At 36.4% G+C, this 25,760-nt stretch overlaps 3 protein-coding genes and 1 long non-coding RNA gene across 5 annotated transcripts; 3 read left to right on the top strand and 1 right to left on the bottom strand.

Moving 5' to 3' along the window:
• The first annotated feature begins 71 nt into the window (after positions 1-71).
• On the top strand, positions 72-2,402 carry LOC130740121 (uncharacterized). Its single transcript, XM_057592628.1, has 2 exons — positions 72-714; positions 1,280-2,402. Exons 1-2 carry the CDS (start codon positions 175-177, stop codon positions 2,042-2,044), a joined length of 1,305 nt encoding a protein of 434 aa, XP_057448611.1. The 5' UTR covers positions 72-174; the 3' UTR covers positions 2,045-2,402.
• A 2,451-nt stretch (positions 2,403-4,853) lies between these two features.
• LOC130740120 (transcription factor bHLH93-like) lies at positions 4,854-7,635 on the bottom strand. Of its 2 annotated transcripts, none has more exons than XM_057592627.1 (5): positions 7,078-7,635; positions 6,100-6,727; positions 5,615-5,767; positions 5,189-5,356; positions 4,854-5,079 (listed from the first exon to the last, which is right to left on the bottom strand). In XM_057592627.1, the coding sequence occupies exons 1-5, from the start codon at positions 7,122-7,124 to the stop codon at positions 4,993-4,995; spliced, it is 1,083 nt and encodes a 360-aa protein (XP_057448610.1). In that variant the 5' UTR covers positions 7,125-7,635; the 3' UTR covers positions 4,854-4,992. The 2 variants fall into 2 exon arrangements, with proteins under 2 accessions (XP_057448610.1, XP_057448609.1); XM_057592626.1 differs by having other exon boundaries at positions 5,597-5,767; positions 7,078-7,631.
• An 11,658-nt stretch (positions 7,636-19,293) lies between these two features.
• On the top strand, positions 19,294-22,593 carry LOC130740119 (probable beta-D-xylosidase 6). The gene is made up of 6 exons (XM_057592625.1): positions 19,294-20,160; positions 20,236-20,402; positions 20,578-20,675; positions 20,782-21,129; positions 21,271-21,687; positions 21,889-22,593. The coding sequence occupies exons 1-6, from the start codon at positions 19,396-19,398 to the stop codon at positions 22,494-22,496; spliced, it is 2,403 nt and encodes an 800-aa protein (XP_057448608.1). The 5' UTR covers positions 19,294-19,395; the 3' UTR covers positions 22,497-22,593.
• A 1,544-nt stretch (positions 22,594-24,137) lies between these two features.
• On the top strand, positions 24,138-24,999 carry LOC130735759 (uncharacterized). Its single transcript, XR_009018558.1, has 3 exons — positions 24,138-24,296; positions 24,573-24,672; positions 24,962-24,999. It is a non-coding gene; the product is annotated as an uncharacterized LOC130735759 (long non-coding RNA).
• The last annotated feature ends 761 nt before the right edge of the window (positions 25,000-25,760 follow it).

Here is a 25,760-nt window from a genome sequence, read left to right as displayed (position 1 = left end):
AATGAAATTTTTGGTACATTCTAAGCAATGAAGCTTGAAGCCCATTTTGAACTGGGTTTGGGCCATCAAACCCCGTCATGCGCCAATAGATATTCAAGTTCGAATTCACCCTTTTCCCTCTCTCTAAAAGAACTGTTGTAGTCTTCGGAGTGAACCCATCAAGTGTTTGTGAAAATGCCGAAGAGAAACTCCTCTGTCTGCAACCACCCCACCACCACCCCACGACGGTCACCGAGGCTCAACCCCACCACTCCCGACCCCAAACCGTCAAAGAAGAAATCTCCGGCGGAATCGAGAATCTGCACCGTTGGATTGAGACGATCTCCCCGGTTCATCAACAATGGGGTCGCTGAGGTTCCCTCTCTCAGACGATCTCCCAGGTTCTCCGATGACCAAACCCTAGAAAATGAGCAGAGAACCCCAGAGAAATTGAGCAAACCCGGTAACGCTTCTGGTGGTTCGGTGAAATCCGCGAGAGTGAAGAAGGGTTCTGTAGCAAAAAAGAAAGAGAACAGTGCTGTTGCTGATGAGGGGATTGCGGTTGAAGATGGAGGCAAAGGGAAAGGGAGAAATGGGGTCCTGGCAGGGAAGAGAAAGCGCGGTGGCGGCGGAGAAATTCATGAAGGGTGGACAAAGGAACAAGAATTGGCTTTGCAAAGGGCTTATTATTCTGCAAAGCCCAGCCCCCATTTCTGGAAGAACGTTTCGAAACTGGTAACTATCTTTCTTTGTATTTACATTTTAAAGGATGCACACTGAGTTACAGCACAAATAGCATAACATGATAGATTATCTGAATTGCAAATCTTGAACTTTTGTCATGTTTGTTTTATCCTGTGTTGTGTTGCATGTCATGATTATTTTTGAAATCAAACATGAAATGAGTATCATTATGCTTAATCAAAGGCCATTACGCTTGTTCATTTTCTTTATTGTCCTTTTTGAATGTTCAAAATCAAATGCAATGCTAGAAGGGTCACCTGACCTGAGAATTTGACAACTTGTGTGTTCTCTGACAGCTGAGGATAGCAGTGAATAAGTGATTATATGAGCTTTTAGGCCAAAACTCTAGTAACTTGGAAATGCTGATAACTGTTTTTTGGATGGAGTTGTTATTGACAAGTTTTCTGTATACATATATTTGCTTTAGCTTAAGGTAACCATTGCAAAGAATGTATGTAATATTATAATTTGTTGTTTGTTAATTGCTTGTTAAATAGGTGCAGATATTCTGTATATTGTTTTGTTCATTGAAACTCCCATACAAAACCTATTTCAGGTTCCTGGAAAGTCTCAACAAGATTGCTTTGATAGGATTCATCATGACTATATGACACCGCCTCAGTCTCAGCCTCGATCAAGGGCAAAGACAATGAATTCATCACCACTTCATAAGTTCTCAATATCAGCAAGTAAAGTGCTCAAGCCTATTGATAAGACAGCTAAAAGATCAAAATCTTTCAAACAGAAGAGCTTCATTACACAGAAGTCTATTGAGAAGCTGCTACAAAATCGTTTTAAAGTTGATAAAGACCGTGAAGGGGACATATTTTCTGTTCTTGAACCCAACATTGAAATTCCTACTAATGCCTTGCAGTCTAGTCCAACATTTTCTACTCCGAAGCAGCTAAAAGAAAACCAAGGTTTACTGAATAGTTGCACGGGAACATCATCTTCAAGCCAGAAGAAGACCCTTTCAAGATTTAGTAACTCACGCGTTTCAGATGTTGTTAGTCCCCCAGTGCTAAAACAGGTAAAGAACAAGGTACAGCATGAGAAATACATCAATCAATTACGATGTAGGGAGGCTAGAAGAATGGCAGCCTCTAAACGGACAAAAAAGACCATAACTGGAAAAATGATGGGTGAAGGAAGCAGCATTCTGAAAAAGGATGCAGTTAAAGAAGCAAAAGTTGCCTTGGTATCTGAAGCTAAAGATGCTATCAATAAGTTTCAACAGTCACAAGTTAATTTCATGGGCGATTCGTGTAATTCTGATGAAGACAATGATGAAGACTTTGGAGATGAATATGAAAGTCCGTAGGTTTTCCTCAACCACATTGAGTGAAACTGACGTGTATAGCAGTTAGATATAGTAGCCTAGTCAAAATCCAACTTTTCAAAAAACCCAGTTTTGTAGCAATTTCCCCCAGTTAACAAAGTGAGCAATCCACTCACTTCTAGTTTCATACTTGCATTATCTTCTGGGAATAAGATTTTTCTAGATGTTGTGCATTTAGATTGGGCTTTATAGCAATATATCTCCTGAATTCTATCTGGGTAAGTAGCTTTAAATATAGATCACAATGGGCAAGACCTGCTTCTGTTATATTTTAAAATTTTAATAATAGGCTCTATGTACGCGAGTTCACCACTTTGCGTATTGCAAGCATTTAGTCCAAGACAGTTCATGAGTGAGTTGAAATATGACTTGTTTTAAAGCTTTCGTTCTTGTTTTGTGGTTGGCCCTTAGAGTCTTTATGTTGAAGATAAAAAAAGTAGATGGTCATTGGTCTGAAGTTTTGATCACTAGTTTTCTCACTAATGCAACATCCAAACAATTTATATGGGTTAGCTTGCCATTGTTGCTGTTGTTGCAAGTAAAATCAGATTCAGTACTTCTGTAGTTATCTTGGATTATCACTAAGTTTAGCATTTCAACAGGCATCAGCATGTAGCTTTCCCTTCCTGGTAATGAATGAGATCTACCTTTCATTTCAATAGCTGTGGTATTGTAAGAAACTGGTGTGCATACAAATTAACATTATTTGATGGGGCTACCTCATCTTGCATCTTGAGGTATTATTGTTCTTGTTCAGCACTCATCTTGCAGTTATTGAAAAATTATACAAAGCAACAGGCCAATAATTCATTTTATAAGGGTCCACTGGACCGTTGGAGGAATTGCTGAAAGTATATGGTTGGGTTTCGACAGCTACGTTAAGTGGCACCAGTGTTGGGAAGTAGGCAACACAATAACGTGAAGGATTGAGTGTTTTTTTGTTTCTGGTTGCTAAGCATCAAATGGCGGAATATGCCAAAATGTATGTTTATTCAGCAAATCATCAAATTTTTTTGGTCGAATCACCTTTCAAAAACAAACCTTTGATCCACTCAATTTATAGCATGTTTAGCAATATTACTTATATTAGAAGTTAAGCTTTGACATCAAATATGATGGACTAAATTTTGAATAATGTTTTGTTTACCGATCAATTCCACCTCCACCTTGGAGGCAGTGAAAAACTGGCGCTAATATTTGCAACGGCTGAGATGTGAGATGAGATGTGATAGGAAATATACAGAGAGATATGAAGAAAAATGTGTGGAAATAAGAAAAAGTGTGTATGAATCATTACTCGTACTTTGTTTATGTTTTTTCTTTTGTGGCTAGGTTAAAGTTTTGTGAGTAAACATGTTTTGCTTTGTAATCTGATTAATGTAAGTGTCGTTTGACTACCCTAGTGACAATAATATGATCATCTTCGATAAAAAAGAGGAAAAAAGAATACTGCTTTTGGTGATTGCTTTTTATATATGTTTTTTTCCCTATTAATTCACCCAGCCTCCTATTTTCATTTTTAAAATTCAAAAGGAATGGGTGTGAAAATATTGAGAAGAGGGGTACTAACCTTTAAGGTGATGATTGAGTAAATTCAATCACTAAAAAATATACTAAATTATGGCCAAATAATTCCTCAAGCACAGATCCCCTTTGCTTTATACTACTAGACTACTTATAATCATTTTTGTCACCTAAGGAAGAAAATAAGATATTGTAACTACTAAGTCAAGAATGAGTTCTGAGATTATGCCTTAGAATTTGTTTGTTTCTGGGTCCTAGTCATTGGTTATCTAGAATTCCTAGTTGTCACTGTTTTTTTGATTAGATAAGCAATAAAGTAATGAGTTATACAGCTCAACATAGTTTCAGACTTTTAGCTAGTATCTTTGCATTTTAATTTTTTAAAGTTAAGTATATCTTGGAATCAAAGGGATGTTGAGTTGAGATCAATTAGATTACGACCTTCTATTTCATTTCAAGATATTTTGAGTGTCTCATTTATCTGTAACACAAATAACTGAACAAAACGTTACATGTGATTTGCTGATGAGTATTTTCTCCTCCTAGTCAAGGGCATGGTCATATCACTCTCAAGCTACTTCTTCTGCTCCATCCTTTCAATAAAAGAAGAATGCATTCACTAACACTCCTAAAAGAACCATGTCTGATGTCTATATGCCTGAACAAGCTTTTCCTTCTGTCAAGATGGAGCACAAGGCTTTGAACACTGAACCTGGTTGACTCTTTGATTCCGGAGCTTTCATCCTGTTATCAATTATCTCTCTCTCTTTAATCTACCACACAACAGTGGTCCTATTAAACTAGTTCTGTCAAATGGTAAGAGTCTAGCACTTTATCAGTGATTGTTGTGCAAATTATTTAGCAACAAGCCAACAACTAGTGTTAGATATCTGACAGACCTGAAACATTTTAGAATTGCTTCATCCACTTGTTGTTAGGCCACGTCAACAGCATGCAGAAGACACTATTATTTGTTTAATTGATGTCCAGAAATACTAAATTTTGAAGAAGCTGCATATTAAGGAATATACTTAAAGCAGTTTGATTCCACTTGGGTTTAGCAACAACTCTCCATTATCATTTATTTTAGTGCATGTTTGGAAACTCATTTAAAAACTACCGTGAAACCAAAATCATGGTGGACATAAGCTCTAGCTTTTGTTCACCATGATTCTCAAACAAATTGTCAAACACTCAATTTGCTACTTGGAAAAAAGGATTTTTTATCACAAGGGGAAAAGAGAAGCTTGGAGGGTTAAGACTGTAATGAAAGCATCAATAAAAGCCATCTTATTTGGAACATCATAAGATCTTTAACATCCTAATTCCTTGAATTACACAAGAGGGGAAAACTTGCTTCTTTTTCAACATATGCAAATTGTTACACCCTCTTTTCCATCTTCCTCCTAGACACATCTCCCACCATAGCCTGCATTTCTGAACAGTGCTTGCTTTATCTCTTCAGGGCTCATACAATTCCTCTGCCCAGCAGCCTAGAAAAACCATGAGAACACAACAAGTTAAAAGAAATAAAAAACATGTACAATTTCATTATTTCAAGCATGCAAACAAATATTAAGGCCACTAAAATAGGCTACAAACCTCTGAGCAAGATGCTTGCAATGAAAAATCACTGAAGCTGCTTATCACACATTGGTGAATCTCAAGGCCTAATGCTTCTAAAGTGTTCACTGTTGACAGTAATAACCCTGGCTTTGTGGCACAGCAGATGCTGATCCTCGTGTCTTGGTCTTTTCTTTCAACATCAAACTGAAAAAGTGCATTACAGTAAAATGTGCTAATTTAGGAACTTGGTGACTGATTATGCATCAGTTCAAGGGTTTGAGCTTGATGCATATTTGGATACACAACGGTAAAACTAAGTTAGCCAAAATCACAATTAACTTCCGTTAATTTTGTGGCCGTTGACCGTGATTTAAGCTTCACCGTGGTTTTCCACTTTCCACTGTGTATCCAAAGATGCATCGACTAACTAGAGCAAAAGCTTACCTTGGGAGAATTTCTTACCATTGCTTCATTTGGCTTTTGCTCCTTAGAAATTCCCAAGAGGTCTATCTGATTCTTTCCCTCCTCCGTTTCTTCTTCTTGCAGGTTACCAATCCTTTCAAGAAGCTCTTTCATGTAATCAATGGTGTCTCCAAGAATGGAGGTCCTGTCCATCTGTCAAAGGTCATAACCTCATGTTAGCTTGAAGGTTATAGAGCAAATCAAGCAATAAATGCAAGTATTACTCCATGTTTGGAAATACTTCTACAATTAATTCTGAAGTATGAATCAATTCTAGAAAGAAACTTATGTGAGTATTGTTCTTAGTCAGAACTGATTCGGAGAAAAAAGAAGTTTATCCTAACACTTAGTCATGCATAATCATGAAAAAATCACCTACTTTAGTGAAGTATTTTGATTTGCATTGATTAAGACATTAATAACAAGGATATGAAAAGATAAGAAAGAATGAGGTAGAAAACATAAACATGTTTCTTTAGAATCACCTTGCTGATCTTAGGAACTATTGACCTTAGCATGGAAAGCCGGTCATTGAGACGCTTTCTCCTCCTCCTCTCTGCCATGAGATTCTTAGAAGGCTGTCCTTCTAGCTTTTTGGATTTAGCCTTTTTCTCTCCACACATACCCATGTTGAACACCATTGGAACCTCTGAAACCTGTTCCTCGATTTTGCAGCTATCTTTTATCTGCTCCAAACCCTGGTTATTATCACTGCCCAGAAACCCAAACTCTTCATCCAAACTCTGGTTATCTTCTTGAGGCAAAAGTGGAGGTGGTGCTGATGACTCCTCTTTCCTGGTGTATGATGAATCAAGCTCTGGCATTGTGAAACCATCAACAAATGGGTATGCTGCAGCTGCATCACTGCCATAAGGACATTCAAATCTCTGGTCTAATGGTGTTGAAAATGCAGCAAATGGAGGATATAGAGAAGCTAAAGCTTGATTCTCATCAAATGAGTCAAAGCTCCAAGCACTAGGGAGTGGCTCGTTCAACTCAGTGGACAAAGCATTCCAACAAGAAGTGTCTTTTCTTGGAGCTAGTAGTTCCTCCAGAAAACTAAGATGAGAAAGCTCCATCCCTGTTCTGTTTTTTTCTCTCTGCTCTTCTTGTCTAAAGAGGATGTGAATTGTGGAAAGAACCAAACAGAAGAGGCTTAATAAAACCAAATGGGAGTAGTTTGTTTAAAAACAAAAGAGTCATATTATGCAGTACACTTTTGGTTGTACGTGTGTGAAAACTCAAACATGATTTCACTTATCACAAAGTACTAAAGGAAAAGTTACAATTTCTCATGTTCAGTTTAACGTAAATTAAAGACAATCCAACGCTTAAGTCAGAGAGAAATGGGAGAATATTTGAGTCTTACAGAAACTCAAAGATGTGCTTGAATGATAGCATGAATGTTAGGTAAATGAGCGACTACACATGTATTTATAGATTTAAGGTGCGTTATGGTTTACCTCTGGAGGTATGAGGAAAGTCCTATTGCAGGGGTTTTCGAGCTCATGATCAACTCTAGACTGCCTTACTTTACTTGTCGTATATCGATCTTCATGTGACCGAGTGAGACGGATGTTCCTTTACTAAATCATCCGGTCCGCACTTATGGCATTGGCTTAACAACTAGCCTTTTGGGCCAGCCGATATTGAATCATTTGGCTTAGAAGCTGGAAGATGTCCATTCTTTCTTGATCAAACACATGATTACAGAATGTATTACAGTGAAAAGTCTAGTGAAATAGCACCTAGAGGTATAGCCTCAGATTAAAATGGAATCTCTTTGTTTCTCTCTCTCACTCTCAAGGTGAATTAATGTCCTTTTCACCGAAATAATCACCCAGACAGAATTTGTATTTAATTCCCATTCCTTGATAACTTTGACCCACAATTCCGTCCTTAACGAAAATGGGTGGAATTAGCATCATAGATTGTCAGGTAGTTCTTCCATTTTTAATGCAACCCTTCACTCTTTTCATGTTCAGACAGACACAAAATAATGCATCCCTCCCTTCCATGATGTTTTAGACTCTAGTCTATGCACATTTGTCAATAATTTTGATTATTATATAGAATTTTAAGAAACTACAAACAAAAATTAGTTATGTACTTAACAATTTGAAAAGCTGTTTATTTCATTAACAAGCAACAACCATTCTAAGCCTTTACATTATTTTATATTTCTCTATGTTAATCTGTTTCAATCCATGCCAGCCTGTTTTACCCCAAATTGCAAACAAGTGTCTATAGATAGTTTGACAGTGGACTCCATTACAAAAGTGGGCCAAATGTTAGAAGAGAATTGCATTTTAGGTAAAGAAATTTGGTTTTTAAGTCCATGTTTTGTTATGTTTTCATTTCTTTTATAAATTTTTTAGGTCTAATACATGTATCTTTCACATGATGTAATTATGTTCTTACTGATAACATTCACATTTTGATGGGCTACTCTGCTGTATTTTATTTTCATGCAGAAGACTCAAACCCGACTCTATTATAAGAGGAATGAAAATGTTCCCTTTAAATGAAAAGAGTTTAATAAGAAAGTAATTGTCCCTTTCTTTTTACTTCATCTATTAGTTTCTTTAATGAGTAATTATCATATGGATCACCACATGGCATAAAATAAAATAAAGGTTTCAAATTTTCAATCATTCATTGTTCTATCATTGCACCCTAAAAGCTAATTTCATCTTAAAATATTTCAGCAGTGGGACAGAAATCTCATCTCTTTTTGAAGGGTGTATGTAGGTCCTATATAAGGTTCAGAAAATTTCACTCAAAATCTTGAATTGCTTACTATTTTCACCATCTCCCGAGGCATTGATGAAGTGGGTGAACACGTTGATATCATACAAGTACTGGTACATGCTACTAGGCGACAACTTATACATACAATATGCATGCATGGGCCTGGATTTTGTGAAATCACGATATACAGTTCAGTATGAGAACATGGTATTGGTAATGAGCAAAACCATGTTCACAAAATCATGAGGTTTTTAAAATTATTATTCAGTTCGGTCCTTGTTGTGTAACAGTTATATAAGAACCCAGTATAATGTGCCAAACATTCTGTTCAATAGCAAACAGTGAGTGATCGCGTGACGAAATTAACTGCTCTCACAATCAGAAGCTAGCTAATTATTTTACCAATCAATTACTTGCACGTTCATATCTAGATTAGGTGACCAAATCATTATCAATTAAGTGATATCTATCTAAATTACATTAAGCAAACTATATAAACTAGACTCATATTTCATACTCTGTTTTGGGTCCAGACTATTATGAACCATGCATATAGATGCTCATATAAAGTGAAGTTTACTCATCTGTCCATATCAGCTATGATGCAGGAATTGCCACAGGGCCCACCAGTGATTGTTTATGGCGTGAATCTAATGGCAATTTTTGTTGGTATTTAGTGGCTGCAAGTCATGTTAGAAAACAATGTGGAAAAGGGAAATTTGGGTTATAGCTATTGATAAGTGATGATCATTTAATGTGGAGCAGTGATCACGCCCAGACTCTGCATGCTTGACCAAAAGGCATTCATCAGTTTCTGAGATTCTTTTTCTGATCACAGTATTATGGACTCATCCCTCTTTGGACCCTGAATTTGTTTATGAGAACATTATTGTATACATTCTTTCCCTTGAGAGATGTGAATTAAAGGCTATTTGATTCTACACAGAATTGATACCACTTAAATTGTTTAGCTAAATGTGAGTTAAAATGATTGAATTTATTTTGGATACTTTTATACAAAAATTGGTTCTTTTAGGGTGATGATATTATGAAGGCTTAATTGCAACTTTAGTCCCCGACGTTTATGAAATTCAATTGTAAAATCTCATACTATAAACTACTATTTATTATGGCAAGTGATTTCAGTTATTAACCCATGAAATCGAATTTGACTAGCACACTCAACATCATTTCAACTTGTTAATTAATTTTAACCAAGCAATATTGATTTTATACAATTTCCAAGTTGTGATTAAAAGTTGAAGACACTATAAATTATGCAAATCCTTGATAGATTAGCCTAGATTATTTTACTCGAGACTTTTATCTAATGCAAGTAACACTTTCTTTCAACCATTCTAGTGTGACTAGCACTACTCTCTTATACACATTATTGACTGCTGGTTATTGAGTAAGGAAACAGTTCTTGTGTTTGATGGTTTTGAGGATGAAGCAATATGGATTGACATAACAAATGCTGGAGAGTCGTGCAGGAAGATAATTTTTTGGTTGGTTTCTTCGGTTGTATGGCACCTTCTTGGATACAAGTTTTATGAGGGATGTTAATTTTTCTGGGTTGTTGGTGTGTGGTGTTTTCCTTGTTTGATTTCATTTTTTAGTTCGTTAGGCTTTCAATGTTTTTCTTGGGAAATTTGGTTTTATTTGGCTTTTTCATGGGTTAGCCTAGCTGTTGGGTTATTTTTTTCAATTCTTTTAGATTGAAATGAGTTCTGGTTGTACACTCAACAATTTCATCTAATAAATTTTCTTTTGCTAATGAAAAAAAGATTCGCACACACAATTTTAATTAACATGAGCGAATTTTAAGATTTAAAGATCGTAATCCGGTGCTATAATGTTGAACACAATAGATTAGTTGGACAATCTCATAAGCTGCGTTTTAATTTGCATGTATGAGATAATCCTCTTGAAATTGAAGATGAGAGTTCCACGTATTTGTCATGGTTTACAACTTTTTCCGAGCTCTCCTTTTAACAATTATTTTTATGTATTTTGATAAAAAAAAATTGCTCTTATAAAATAAAATTTCTGAATCCGTTACTAAAGAGCTAACTAACATTTTTTTTTCTTGAATTAACAATTTTATTTTATGTTATGGAGAGAACAAAGGAGTAAGTTTGTTATAATTAAGTACGGCAAATTGAATACGATTTAACTTTTCCATCAAATGATAAACGAAAAACAGAAGCTAAATCATGCAAAAAGGGAGGGGAGTTTTGGAGAAACTAATAACTAATTAGGGGTGGTACGATTTTAATTAAACGTAGGAAATCTCAATTATTGAGATGTTAAATATTTTTTTGAAAGTGAGATGATGTTAAATCTGAAATGGGTAAGGTTTGATAAATGAAATTTATTGAAGGTGGAGAACGATGGCTATAATAGGAGATGGTGATGGTGATGGAAATGGGGAGGACGTGACCTAAGATCGCGAAAAAAGAATCAGTAGGCAACGCCCACAATATTGAATCCAAAACCGCCAACTTTTGTCTATTTCCTATGATTTTTGGCCCCATTCTTATGTGTGCAGATCAATGTCTATTACTCATTCACACACGTCCTCTAGTTTGTGCATGTAAGATGTGTTGTTATGGTGTGAAGATAGGGATGATAATTGGTTTCACAATAAGATTTTATATCTGTCGACAAACTAATTGTAAAGAGGCTAACAAACTTATAAGTTAGTGATTAAATTAATTGTACTAATTTTTTTTTTCTATGGACAAAGTAGCAAGATTATAAATTCTAGGTAAGGATGAAGATAATCTGGAATGTGTTGGATTTTTATATCATAAAGGTATTTCTAAATAGAATAATTTCCTTAATTACATCATTATATAATAATAAGTTAACTCGTTTGAATATTTAAAAATGAAAATAAGCATAATATCAAGAATTATAAGAAAATTCTACCATAACAATAATATCAATGATAAATATATTTATATTAGTCATATATTTATTTCGGTCCTCTAGCATGTTCAACTTACATGACTTTTTGAATGATCTGAGCATAACTTTTTTTAACTATATAGAGACGCTCTTATAAATAGTTACACATCTTCACCTAAAACCTTAAGATATTAGACTACCCACAATGGTGTTGAATGTGGGTAGTTTAATGTTGAAAGTGGGGTTTAATGATGTTGAAAGTGAGTGTTGAAAGTTGGAGGGAGGAGAGAGGTGTTGAAAATTTTCAACACTTGTGAAACATGCAGCATGGGACACGTGGCACGGCCTGGCTGGTGACCGCCAGGCGCGTGCCACACACGCGCGGACAAGGCGCGTTATGGGCAGGGCGTGCAGCAGGCAGGTCCCAGGCGGACCGGTGGTGGGACGCGTGGCACGCGTCGGTTGGGCACCGACAGGCGCGTGCCACGCACGCGCGTGAGGAGAGAGAGACGGTCTGACGAGTGACGCGTGTCACGCGTTGATTGGTCCGGACGATTTTCTTTTATCCTAATCTTTCCAACTCAATTATTTCAATAAAAAAATTTAAAAAAATTACCAAAATTCATGATTTTTTTTTCTCTATAAATAGAGACTTGGTTCGTTTGATTTGGACACAGAAAAAAAAACCAAGTTTTCCATCATCTTATTCATCTTATTATCTTTCAACTATCCCCTTTGCTTTGAAATGGATCCCAACAACTACCATTTCAACACCCAGAATTCTTCTAACCAAATTCTCAACAATTATCAACATCCAAATCAGTTTCCCAACAAATAAAATGTATTATTGTGTGCTTAGTTTCTTTTCTTCCATTTGAAGTTAATAAAATAAAATAAATTATTGTGTATATTTTATTTAAAAAATATTAAATTGTTAAGTTTTTAATTTAATTTACGTTAAAAAAATATTACGTTAATTTAATTTAATTTAAATAAATAAAAAACATTAAGTTAAATTAAATCGATAATAGTTTATTTAATTTAATTTTTATTGTAAATTTTAATTTTATGAAATCATAAAAAGAAAAATATAAATTAAATCAAAATATGAAATAAAAGTGGTGGGGTAGGGGGTAGGGTGTTGAATGAAAAACCATTGGAGTGGGTAAAAGTTGAATGAAGTGTTGAACTGGAGAGAGAAGGTGATGTGGAGTGTTGGGAAGAGAAAAAGTGGTGTTGAATGTTGAAACCATTGTGGGTAGTCTTAGGTTTATTATGGTCACATCTCTTATAAAGTTTTCACATCTCATTCTTAACTAATGTGAGACTCCAACTCACACTTGAATTATCAACATTCTTCCCCACAAGTGTTTGTCACCATCACATTACTATACTCTCCATCCACAGAAACTATCCACACTTGCACCTTCGTTCGCTTCATCGTGTCAACGAGACACTCTGCACGCCTAACCACATGGTTGGGAAAATTTTCAATACAAGGAACTGTTACCATGACCATGCTAACCATTGGCTCTGATACCACTTGTTAGCTAATAAAGCCGTTGAAGAAATAAAATAAGTTGGACCACAATCAAAACAAGACAATAATATAACGTGAAAAACTCAAAATTGGTGAAAAATCACATTTGTTGTCAAAACCAACAATCAGTGAATAAATAATATGTGAAAATTATTACAACACATAGACTTTCACGCTCAACACCCCATGACCTCAATACATCCACACTTTCCAAAGGAAATAATCAACTATACCTTCTCACAATATTTTAAAACAAGAGTATAAAAGAAGAAGAAATTAAAACACAAATAATAGAAACTTAAAATATTTCTTTATGTTGTTGGTATTTGATATATTGTAACAAGAAATTTGAAATTTTTATATATTACTTTGGAGTTCTCCACCCGAGACAATGCAGTATGTCTCTAAAGTGTTTTTCTCGACATTTTTCCCTATTCATCAATAGCAATGTGAAACTTTCATTGTAATCAATTTCATCAACAAATTTCACAACATTACCCTACTAAACTCATTTTTAAGTGAATGTCACATCACTTTCAATTCACGTTTATCGTAATCAATTTTACTAAATTCAATTATGTCAAAATCAATTTTAGACCGCGCTAATCCACCAGGAATGTAACATTCTGCGTCTAATGGTATGAGAACTTCAATGCAGGGTGCTGGTGGATGCTTGTGGGTATGGAGGATTCCAATATTCTGCGTAGTGGGGCTGCTGCAATGGGGTACTCGACCGAGCAGCTAGCAACTTTTGATACTACTGAAAACTAGGCTGCATGTACAGTATTGCTTACTACTCCCATTTTCACGAACCTTAATTGAATTCTGTGATGGAGGATATATGATTGCATGTTGGATAGATGTCAATGGAGATATATGATGATATCACCGAGGGGTCCAGGAAAGAAAGGAAGAAAGTTTTGATTTCTTAATTTGTAGGTGTTGTTGCCTGTTGAGGGAGAAGAAGGTCTGGCACAACGTCAGGTCAGAACCACCCGTACATTATTTCCTATTGTATGTATGAGGTGATGAATACATTACTGAGGTCATGGGTCCATCCATGCTTGCTTTGTTGGTGTCTCAGAGATCAAGAGAAGACTAGTAACAATAGCAGTGACCCCCCAAATAATGAGGGCTAAAAGTGCCATATATGAAAAGACGAGCTTTTAACTAATTAACATTGCTGCACTACCCTGCTCCTCTCCTTCAGGAATACAATTTCTCATTCGTATATATGAATTACCAATTGATCACCTTCAACATTTTGGTTTAATTTGTTCTTTCCAAATCACACTAATTCTCCTCCTTCTCAGGTCCATTAATCTAATGAAGTTTTCAACAACTCAGATATATATACAGTACATACATACAGTACATGTATTTTGTGGGATGTTCAAGGGAGCTTGCAGTCTCATCGTTCCCTGTCTAGCAATACTTAATATTATAATTGCATGGGTTCTCAGATCTGCCTCCCCTTGATGTATAAACATCATAACTTTGGGACAATAAATGTTGTTCTATTCTATATATATTCTTCTATAACTAGTAAGAACAAACAGATATGGACAAGTATATGTTATATATACTCTAATTTCAGCGGCAGAGTTTGCGGAAGAGCTAATATATTTTTACACTTCTTCCTTCCGATTTCATCTCATACCATTGAAAACTATTTTACCAGGGCAATTATATGGTTTGGACTTTGGAGCAGGTTAAAAATTAGTCTATACCCATGAACCATATTTTATGTTATTATCAAAATTGACATTAAAAATGTATTTTATTTATAATCTATCATCATCCCCGAGTTGTGCCCGGTGCTCAGCGGCGGAGGAAGATGCTTTACACTGCCTTAGAGATTGTCCGCACTCAAGAGAAATTTGGATGAGAGCAGGGGCTCTCGCTTGGCCAGGATTCCAGGTGAGTGGATGCACGGATTGGGTGTCTCGGCACGCACAAGGGACGAATGGAATCAAATTCATCGCTTGCTTGTGGGGTGCTTGGAAGTGGCGCAATAATATGATTTTCGAAGACTCTCTGTGGCCAGTTCATGAGGCGTGGCGTCGTATTTGTCATGAGCATGATGAAATCATGAGATTCACAGAGGAAGATAAGATAGAAGATGATCGAACTATGATGTCCACTAGGTGGAATCCGCCTGGGGAAGGAACCGTGAATTTGTGCCTAGACGGAAGCTATAGCAGGGAGAGGATTTGCATGGGCTCGGGCGGGTTGGCTCGTGATTCCCAGGGTCGGTGGCTCGCCGGGTTTTTCAGCCACATGGGCGGAGGAAACGCGCTGCTGGCAGAGGCAATGGCGCTGAAGATCGGGCTACAGATCGCGTGGGATAAAGGTGGAGAAAGGTACAGTGTACCGTGGATTGTGGCACGTTGGTTCAAGCACTGAATGATGTTGACAGTCGTACTTTCTTGCCCATTCTTGAGGATATTTTGGAATTAATGGCTAGGAATTGGTATGTTTCCCTAAGTACTATCAGTAGAGAGTGTAACCAGCCCGCGGATTGGTTAGCTAGGAAGGGAGCCTCGTCACCAAACGTTGATCTTTGCATCCTTGAAGTTCCTCCCCCGGAAGTTGAGATCCTCTTATTGAGAGATCGTTTAGCTTTGTCGTAGTTTAGTTGTATTGTTAGTTTTCCGATGTATCAAAAAAATAATATATTGTTTCAGGTGGTATATATGTTTGATTCTCTTTAAGTGAGATCTCGTGTTCGAGTTTTGTAGATTACATTCAAAAGAATGCCTTGAAGCACAAAAAAAAAAATATACTCGTTAAAATTAATTTGGTAGAAAATCCTTTATTTTATTTTGTGAGAAGTTCTTCAGGGTAAATATTACCACGAAACAAACAATCTCTTATGGAAATTCAAATATTAGTTGGAGTCTCACTCACATTGATTAAGGATGAATGAAGTGAAAACAATATAAAATATGTGTGACGCATAAACTCAGTGTCTTACAATTTTTGATAAAGATCTATATGGTATCAAGTTGATCTATAGATGTCTACACTATGGACTCATTGGTGTTTTTGCATCCCTTTGACGGTTAGTGTTGCGACCATTATGACAACTCTTTGCGGTCTTTGTGGCGAGGTGGTGGTCTCGTTGAAGCAGAGATGAAAATGGGATGGTGACTTATACTTGAGGGAAATAATGTTATTTAGAAGTTTAAGTTTGGAGTTTGAAATCCCACATTGATTATCATACTTGAGTAGAAGAATATTGAAAATTCAAGTGTGAGTTAAAGACTCACATTCGTTAAGAATATAATGAGTGATGTGAAGATAATATAAGAGATATAATTCACATACTTAACACTTTAAGATTTTGGTAAAAATATAATGTTGGATTCTTCTTTTAATTTCTTCGATTTTGACCAATTTTTTTATTTTTAAAAAAGGGATATAATTGATACTGCTTTTACCTCCCTTGACTCCCTAACGCATCTTAACAACCCAAACTACAATAATTTTTAAGTGAGAGCACACATAAGTGGCTGCAACTTGCAACACTCAAATTTATGGCTAAAATCACATGAAAGGAATATGAAAAGGTGGAAAAAGTGATGCATGGTAGCAAAGTTAGCAGCTATCAGAGAATATTATACGAACATCTGCCTTATGAGAATAATATATGATAATTTCTACACATAGCATGATGATATATTGAGATGACTGTTTAAACCAAAAGGGATATAAAGTTGAGAAACCAGGCATTCAATTGAAGTCAATCCCAATAGGCATTCAATTTCTAAACTTTATAAAAGTCAATGTAAACTATTCTTTTCCACCTGGTGTAGTTAATTCTTTTTTGTGATGATCATGAACCAAAAGAGCTGATAACTAACGATTAGAACCTCTAGCAAATGCTCCTAAAATTATAGGGTTAATGATCATAACTAGCTAATGATTGAATCAATCTTGCTTGGATCTAGTTAGGACGACCTTAATACAGTGCTAAATTCATAATAGCTTCTCAATGATAAAACCTGACACTTGCCCTGCTTAAGTACCCCAACTGAGATTTTGTATTTAGCTATCATTTCTATTTGTTTTCTTTGCCAAATTGAGATATCATAAATTCACAATTGGTACCAATATTATCCGATCATTGTCATTGTCGAATAACACTCATGGAATCAAACTTTATAGGCTTCTAGCTATAAATTATAGCTTCATGTGGAGGAATATATATATAACCCCAACCAAGCCTAATTTCAATTGTTAAATGTTGTCCTCTCTTTGTATATCACATAGAACTGATACCTCCTATCAATGTCCTTTTATACATGTTTGGTTTCACCAGTCACTAAATTACCAAATCAAACCTTAGGCATCATTACCCTAAATCTTCGTCACAATATTTCACATGCCAGATTAGTTAGCTTCCACAGCATAAGTTGAACATGAGATATGCTCCATCAACTACATTCCAAAAATGAGATCATGATCATTAGATTCCGGGCAGCTTACTTGCATTTGCATTCAATTAAATGATAATTTATATATATGGACACAGTTGTGAATTCAGACACTGATGGACCATAGAATTTCAATAATTGCAGCTGGAGTAACGAAGTTAGTCTCTATGAAAATTGTACGGAATTCATTTTAGAGTTATACACATAATTTTTTTCTAATTACATGCATGTATCTTTATTGTGTATCATTTCTGTTTGAACTGTGAACATATCCACCAGAATAAAACTAGTTCTTCCAATAAAATATTTTTTTTACTTAAATACATGATCTTACTTAAGGGGAAATAAACATGTCTCGCCGCTTGTTATGAATATAACATCATATGTTATGCCACATGTATGTATTGTATAAGTTTTCCTTGTCAATTAATTAAAGTACCGTGTTTGACTCCATCCTAATTTTGTTGTCGTGGTTTCTTGATGAAGCTGTTATAAGATTATATTGGCACATATATAATTTATGTTTCTTCCTCACTATTGGTCAGATTGGGTCAGGATTCTCCTCCTTACAGCATCAAATTATATACACTGTGAAAGATTCCTGGACAAATACTAAATAGAACCTTGTTGGAAGCACATAAAGAGACAAAGACCCGAATCAAATTTTATTCATTAATTTTCCTGACCTGATTGGCATTAATTTATGTAATTTATATGTTGAGTACTAGACTGTTGGAGATTAATGTGGTTTCCATTTGTAGAAATTAGGAATTCTAAATCATTCCAGCCCAGTAAATAAATTTGTTTTTTCTTTATAATAATCTGAGGAGAATATATTCCCTAGTTATATGCAGTACTATGTTTATAAAAATTTGAGGAAACATAAAAACAAGGAATTTAATAGGACACAGCTATGCTACCATTATTATCCTTGGAGCACATGGCTGGTGGTACTGGTGTGAAGAATATTTATATTAATTTTTTGTGAAGTGATCGAACTGAAGAAGTTTTTATGGTATTGTAGTATTGTACTTTTTTTTTGGGTCAAAATTGTAGTATTGTACTTGGGCCGTCGATTTGCACGTTGAGAACTTTTGTTGATCCAAGAGAATTTTTCTTGCTCGGCCTTATTTCCAGTTTTTGTTGAAAAGAAAAATGACAAGTTTTTGGTCCAAAACTAGCCATTAAACTACTGACCCAAAAAAGTTCTTTGCTTCAAATTTTGAATCTCTTTCACAATTCAATTCCATTTAGTTTGTTTCTAAAGAGATATTCCTAGCAATCCATTGTACGAGTTACATCATGTTATATTAAATAACTAATTATTTCAAAATCTTAAGCGGATGAATAAAGAGCATATGAATGATTTTATATTTTATTTTTAACATGTTACTACCAAAATTTTGAACCTTAAACTTGGATGCTTAAAGTAAGGAAGGAAGAGTCGAGTACAAGCTACCGACTAAGAGGGTGGCCGAGGAGCTAGGGCCACAATCAAAATTCAGAATAGCTAAGTGTGCAAGGAGTGTCAAGAAAGCATATATGAAGATGAGATTTGATGGTATAGGGTTGATTTTCTCTAGGTTTTAGAAGATGAAGACGTAGATGAAGCTAAAGAAGAATATATGGATTTTTCAAGATGAAGATGAACAAATTTGTTATTAATAAATTTTGATACTTCAGATATCTTTTATAATTAATAATTTTAATTGGATGTTTACAGAGGAAAAAAAATTTAATTAAATATTTTAACTTAGTTTCATTTTGACGATGCCCGTTGATAAGGTTGTCAAATCACGACCTCCGACGAGAACTAAAAGGGGCGTATTTCAAAAAAGATTGACAATGCAAACCACTGCGAGACATCCATTTTTGTGGCAGTTTTTAACCGTCACAAAATATACTGACAATAAAAAATCACCACAAAATTAGAGTGTCCAAGAGTGATTTGCACTATTTTAGTGTTTGTGTATTATTGGTGAGTGTATTTTGCAAAAATTAGCCTCTAAAATCTAAATCAAAACTTGTTCTTAACCCAAAATGGAAAGAGAGGTTGAGTAATGAGTACTAGTAGAATGCTAATCTCAGTGTTGCGCGAACTTCAACTGTCTGTTAAGAAACAGTGTGAATAACCAGTAATGTCCAATCAATGGAGAACCCTCTTCTTCATCTTCTTCGTGGTGTTGATTCACTTCACCACCTCCATTGAAGACTTCGCTTGCAAACGACCTCACCACTCTCGCTACAAATTCTGCGACACTTCACTCTCCATTCCCACCAGAGCCCACTCCCTCGTTTCCCTCCTCACCCTCCCGGAGAAGATCCAACAGCTCTCCAACAACGCTTCCTCCATCCCACGCCTCGGCATCCCCGCCTACCAGTGGTGGTCGGAGTCCCTCCACGGCATCGCCATCAACGGCCCCGGTGTTTCCTTCGACGGCGCCGTTTCAGCTGCAACCGACTTCCCTCAGGTTATTGTCTCCGCTGCTTCCTTCAATCGAACGCTATGGTTTCTCATTGCCTCCGCCGTCGCCGTCGAGGCCAGAGCTATGTTCAATGTTGGGCAGGCTGGGTTGACTTTCTGGGCTCCCAATGTCAATGTCTTCAGGGATCCTAGGTGGGGTAGGGGGCAGGAGACTCCTGGTGAGGATCCCATGGTTGCTTCTGCTTATGCTGTTGACTATGTGAGGGGACTTCAAGGTGCTGGAGGGGTCAAGAATGTGTTTGGGGAGAAAAGGGCTTTGAGTGACTATGGTGGTGGAAGTGGAAATGGAAGTTTTGATTCTGATTCTGATGATGGTGATGATGGTGATAGTCTTATGGTGTCTGCTTGTTGCAAACATTTTACTGCTTATGATTTGGAGAAATGGGGACAGTTTGCTAGGTACAACTTCAATGCTGTGGTGAGTTTCTATTTTGGGGTTTTTTGGATTGGCAATTTGGCATGGTATTGAATGATTTGGAATTGGTTTTTGTAGGTATCTCAGCAGGATTTGGAGGACACTTATCAACCCCCTTTTCGCGGTTGTGTTCAACAAGGAAAAGCAAGCTGCTTGATGTGTTCCTACAATGAGGTCAATGGTGTTCCTGCTTGTGCTAGTGAGGATCTCTTGGGAGTGGCTAGAAACAATTGGGGGTTTAAAGGGTAAGGCTTTTATGGAAAAGCTTTTCAATTCATGCCATTAGAAACATTATTATTGTGTGGACTTTTTAAAAATTAAACCAATCATAAGAAATGTGTTCAGTGTTGAAGAGTATTATGTTGTTAGCATTTCTCTTTGTTGATTATCTTGATTGATTGTTTTGACTTCTGAGTGTAGGTACATTACCTCTGATTGTGATGCTGTGGCTACGGTGTTTGAGTATCAGGTGTATGTAAAATCAGCAGAGGATGCTGTTGCTGAGGTTCTCAAAGCAGGTATTTTTGTTTGTATCATGGTTTTGTTGAGTTCATTGCATTGCAGCAGGTTTTTGTATAAGTTGAATGGTAGCCAAGGTTTTTCAATTCCTCAGTTGATTTTTAGGTACGGATATCAACTGTGGAACCTACATGCTTCGACATACTGCATCCGCCGTTGAGCAAGGAAAGGTAAAAGAGGAAGATATAGACAGAGCTCTTCTCAACCTTTTCTCTGTTCAACTGCGCCTTGGACTGTTTGATGGAGACCCCAGAACAGGTAAGTATGGCAAACTTGGACCGCATGATGTTTGTACTTCAGAACATAAAACATTGGCACTTGAAGCTGCAAGGCAAGGGATAGTGTTGCTGAAGAATGACAAGAAGTTTCTTCCCTTGAATAGGAATTATGGTTCCTCCTTAGCAGTAATCGGCCCAATGGCAGTGACAAACAAATTAGGTGGCGGTTATTCAGGTTTGATTTTCATCTTGGAGCATTGGAATTTTTCCACACACTTAGGCCATGAAGAGTATAGTTTTTTTTCTATCTTTTAGAAGATCCCACTGATTCTTGATACTGAACCTAAACCATATGATCTTGTACTTTATAATGCAGGAATTCCTTGCTCCCCAAAAAGCTTATATGAGGGACTTGCTGAGTATGCAAAGAAGATATCCTATGCTTCTGGTTGCAGTGACATCTCATGTAACTCTGATGGTGGTTTTGCTGAGGCAATTGAAACTGCAAGACAAGCTGATTTTGTTGTCATAGTAGCTGGGATCGACACAACACTAGAGACAGAGGATCATGACCGGGTTAGTCTTCTTTTACCTGGTAAACAGATGGACCTTGTATCCTCTATTGCTGCTGCTAGTAAAAATCCTGTGATTCTAGTTCTTACTGGTGGAGGGCCCCTTGATGTCTCTTTTGCTGAAAGAAATCAACTAATCCCGAGTATTCTTTGGGTGGGGTACCCTGGTGAAGCTGGTGGAAAAGCACTAGCTGAAATCATCTTTGGAGAGTCCAATCCAGGTATGTATGATAGTTATAACTGAATATGCTGCTAAGTGCATGTCTAGAAATCCTTCTACAATTAATTCTAAAACCAATTTTGGGGAGAAGCTACTCTCTGGATGCCTGAATTGATTTTGAGGAAATAGAAGCTAATCCAAACCTGCTTTAAATAAGGGTGTCTTTACACATCATGAACATTTGAAGTTGGTTTCAATGCAGCTGGAAGGCTTCCAATGACTTGGTACCCTGAGTCATTTACCAATGTTCCCATGAATGACATGAGCATGCGAGCTGATCCTTCACGCGGTTATCCAGGAAGGACCTACCGATTTTACACCGGAAGTAGAGTGTATGGATTTGGGCATGGCTTAAGTTATAGTGGTTTCTCATACAAGTTCTTATCTGCTCCAAGTAAAGTTAGTTTGTCTAGAATCACGAAAGGTAGTCTTAGAAAAAGTTTATCAGATCAGGCAGAGAAAGAGGTTTATGGAGTTGATTATGTTCAAGTTGATGAGTTGCTAAGTTGCAACTCTTTGAGCTTCCCAGTGCACATTTCTGTGACAAACCTTGGTGATTTAGATGGAAGCCATGTTGTGATGTTGTTTTCTAAATGGCCAAAAGTTGTAGAAGGCTCTCCACAAACCCAGCTTGTTGGATTCAGTCGTGTGCATACTGTTTCCAGTAAATCTATTGAAACAAGCATTTTGGTGGATCCTTGTGAACACTTGAGCTTTGCAGATGAGCAAGGAAAAAGGGTATTTCCCTTGGGCAATCATGTTTTGAGCGTAGGGGATGTGGAGCACACTGTCTCGATTGAAATTTTTTGATGACTTGTAAAATGTAAACGGTTGTAATTTGTTGTATAACTTTCTTCTTAAAATTGTAAACGTTAACCAATAAAAAAGAAGCGTAGCACCGGGACAACTGAGTTGTGTTTGTATTTACATTCAAATTAGTAAAATAAAAACACGTTCAAACTATTTTAAAATATGCGCTAACAGAAATATAAACACATCCGAGTTTGGTCTGTTACCATCAAAATTATTGCAGGTACAAGTCCACAGTCCACTTTTGATGGACCACTGAATTAAAAATTGTAGCTGGTAATGACCTGTTTGCGAAGTAAGCAATTATAGCATGCATTATATATACGCATTTTGATTGACTTTGAGGAGTCGGTGAATCCTACGCAATCAATATCCATAAATGTCAAACCCAAGGCCCATCGAAGGCAAAGCCATAAATTTTGAGGAGCTGGGTTTCCGCCGTATCCATGTGGAGACTGATTGCTTGGTGCTTCATAATCACTGGCGTCGTAGGGAAAGTGGCATTTTATACTTGGAGACGGTTGTTAAGGAATGTCGTTTAATGCTTTGTCATTTTGATGTTTTTGATTTTGGTTTTGTGCGTCGAACTGACAATATTGGCCCTGACGCGTTAGCTAAGTTAGCTTTTCGTTTGGGTACTAGGGTTTGGATTGAAGATGCTCATTTGGAGGTTTCCTCTATCATCCAGAACACGATGTTTTTATCTCCGCGTTTCTTCTTAATTGAATGAAGTCTATTTTCAAAAAAAAAACCCATAAATGTCACAGCTACTCCAGTATAGTACAAGAGTTATAACATTAAGATTAAAATTACATTCCCCTCCTTTGAAAAGAAATGTAGTGTGCATAACAGACCAATACAACTAGTAGCAATGTGTAAAAAAAATCCTTGTCTGGGAAGCAAACACCTTGTTTTGGACACTGCGTGAATAATATACACATAACCAAGGATATCAATTATATCAACTACTTCCAACACATTTATAGTAGGTTACGTTTTCTTGCAAGTAAATACCTGGGTATGGTTCTTTCTCTCTGGGAGTAAAAACCGCGTGGATTCCGGGATAAGGTTCTGTTCACTTATTTATTAGTAGTTAATAATTTTTTATAATTATAACTAATTTTAACACTTTAAAATTTCTCATGTTAAAATTTAAATTTAAATTTATCTTGAGAAAGGGCATGAAAGAGTAAGCCTTACTCAGGATAAAACAAAAATTAATTGTGACTTTGTGAGTCAAATACAAAAATAAGAAAAGAGTTTAAGGAAGAAAAATGCGATTTTTTTAATAGGCAATGAAATATATATTGAAATGAAGTATAAGAGGTACTTCCATTCAATATATATAGAAAAATGTTGTGGAGCACGAGGTGGGGTCTCGTGCACCAAGCACGAGGCAGTTTCTGGCGGTTTCAAACTGGCGGTTTCAAACCGCTAGAAATGTGTAACGTATATGGTTATTAAAGCACCACATTTTAGTGGCGGTTTTAAACTGCCAGAAATGCATTAAATTTGAATTTTTTCCTGGCACCGCAAGTTAGTGACGGTTTTAAACCACCACTAATTGCTCCTAGTGCACTCTTGTGCCTTACACCTTCGTACCAAATAGCACTGCTCATATATATATATATACATCATTGCCGATAAAAAAAAATATAAGGGGTACTTAAAAAACGGGGTTGATTGAAAAAGTTGGGTTGTCACTCGTCCCAAGTGAAAGGTATGGGACAGAGGAGAATAAATGCTTCTTTGTTCATTGGAAATTCGTTTTCCTATAAATGCAAATACAAACTTCCCAAGGTAAGCAATCATACCTCACTCACTTGTCAAAGTCCAATTATTCCCTGAAATTCAACAAAAAAAGAAAAATAATTACTCCCTTCTGCCTAGTTTGGTCATATATATATACACCTGAAGTATTCAAGCCAGAGATTAATTCATCAGATTTTGAGAGTAAACACCAGTGCTTTGAGTCCCAGTTGCTAGAAAATGAGTGACCCCAAGTCATGTGTCTTCTCCCTCTCCATCTTTCTCTGTAAATCATGCATGTCCTTTGTGGGGAACTTTTATTTTCAGGGTATTATCAAGGTCCCCCTGTGGTGGCACCGCCACAATATGCGCCACAATATGCTGCTCCTTCAGCACCCAGAAAAGGCAGTGGATTCCTTGAGGGATGGTGAGTAGTCCCCAACTTTTCATTGCTGTGTTATGTTTAGAGATGTTGGTTTGTATCCATCTAGAATGTCTACAAAAAAAAAGATTTGGATTTTGGATTGATTAATGTATTTGATCTAAATGAAACCAAATTAACTCATATTTTTGTAGTTATATTTTTCTTTTTCTTATTTCATTATAACAAGGAACTACAAAAAAAAATTGAATTCTTTAAATTATTTTGTTCAATGTTTCTGTCAATTTTTCTTAATTTGTGTAATTGACATGATTCTTCTTTGGTCTTCCCTCAGTTTTGCAGCTATGTGCTGTTGCTGCCTTGTAGATGAGTGCTGCTGTGACCCCTCAATAATATGTATGTTCTGAATATGAAAGAATTAGCTACTAATATGCAGTGCTTGCAGTTGAATAGTTTTACTTTTTGTCTAGAGCTTCTTCGTCTTTTTTCTTCTGGGATTAGATTTGTAATATGGAAAATAAACCATTTTGTCTTGTGATTTGAATTGGGTCCCAGTTATCCTTATGATATGTGTCTGGTTGTAATGAAATTTGAACTGGATTTGGAATGTGGAAAGCATCTTTGACATACCATCCACATGTATGATGTGACTTTATCCAAAGCTGGCATGGCTTAAGTTACAGTGATTTCTCATACAAGTTCTTAACTTCTTATCAGCTCCAACTAAAATTAGTTTGTCTAGAATCACCAAAGGTAGTCTTATAGAAAAAGTTTAATTTATCAGATCACGCAGAGAAAGAGGTTTATGGAGAGTTGATTATGTTCAAGTTGATGAGTTGCTAAGTCGTGACTCTTTGAGCTTCCCAGTGCACATTTCTGTGATGAACCTTGGTGATTTAGATGGAAGCCATGTTGTGATGTTGTTTTCTAAATGGCCAAAAGTTTTAGAAGGCTCTCCACATGCAATGACTGCACTAATCAACACAGCACTAACAGTCAGCAGAACTTCAAATTTGCCTCCAAAGTTTGTCTAGTGTCATTGAAATTGTTGCAGGTACAAGTCCACTTTTTATGGACACCCCTGAATTAAAAATGGTGCTGGGGCTAGGATACCACCTCACTTAGTTGGGGTA

The sequence above is a fragment of the Lotus japonicus genome, chromosome 2 (genome assembly GCF_012489685.1).
Source record: "Lotus japonicus ecotype B-129 chromosome 2, LjGifu_v1.2".
Lineage (NCBI taxonomy): Eukaryota > Viridiplantae > Streptophyta > Magnoliopsida > Fabales > Fabaceae > Lotus > Lotus japonicus.
The sequence above is the reverse complement of the archived record's forward strand: the minus strand, read 5'-3'. Positions and strand labels throughout refer to the sequence as shown.

Bases quoted from the DNA above. Each gene is read 5' to 3' on its own strand.
- LOC130740121 (XM_057592628.1), top strand. From the start codon at position 175: ATGCCGAAGAGAAACTCCTCTGTCTGCAACCACCCCACCACCACCCCA. The intron at 715-1,279 runs GTAACTATCTTT...AACCTATTTCAG, and splicing joins GGAAGAACGTTTCGAAACTG to GTTCCTGGAAAGTCTCAACA.
- LOC130740119 (XM_057592625.1), top strand. From the start codon at position 19,396: ATGTCCAATCAATGGAGAACCCTCTTCTTCATCTTCTTCGTGGTGTTG. The intron at 20,676-20,781 runs GTATTTTTGTTT...GTTGATTTTTAG, and splicing joins TGCTGAGGTTCTCAAAGCAG to GTACGGATATCAACTGTGGA. The intron at 21,688-21,888 runs GTATGTATGATA...GTTTCAATGCAG, and splicing joins CTTTGGAGAGTCCAATCCAG to CTGGAAGGCTTCCAATGACT.
- LOC130740120 (XM_057592626.1), bottom strand. From the start codon at position 7,124: ATGAGCTCGAAAACCCCTGCAATAGGACTTTCCTCATACCTCCAGAG. The intron at 6,728-7,077 runs GTAAACCATAAC...CATCCTCTTTAG, and splicing joins CTTTCCTCATACCTCCAGAG to ACAAGAAGAGCAGAGAGAAA. The intron at 5,768-6,099 runs GTGATTCTAAAG...GACCTTTGACAG, and splicing joins TAGTTCCTAAGATCAGCAAG to ATGGACAGGACCTCCATTCT.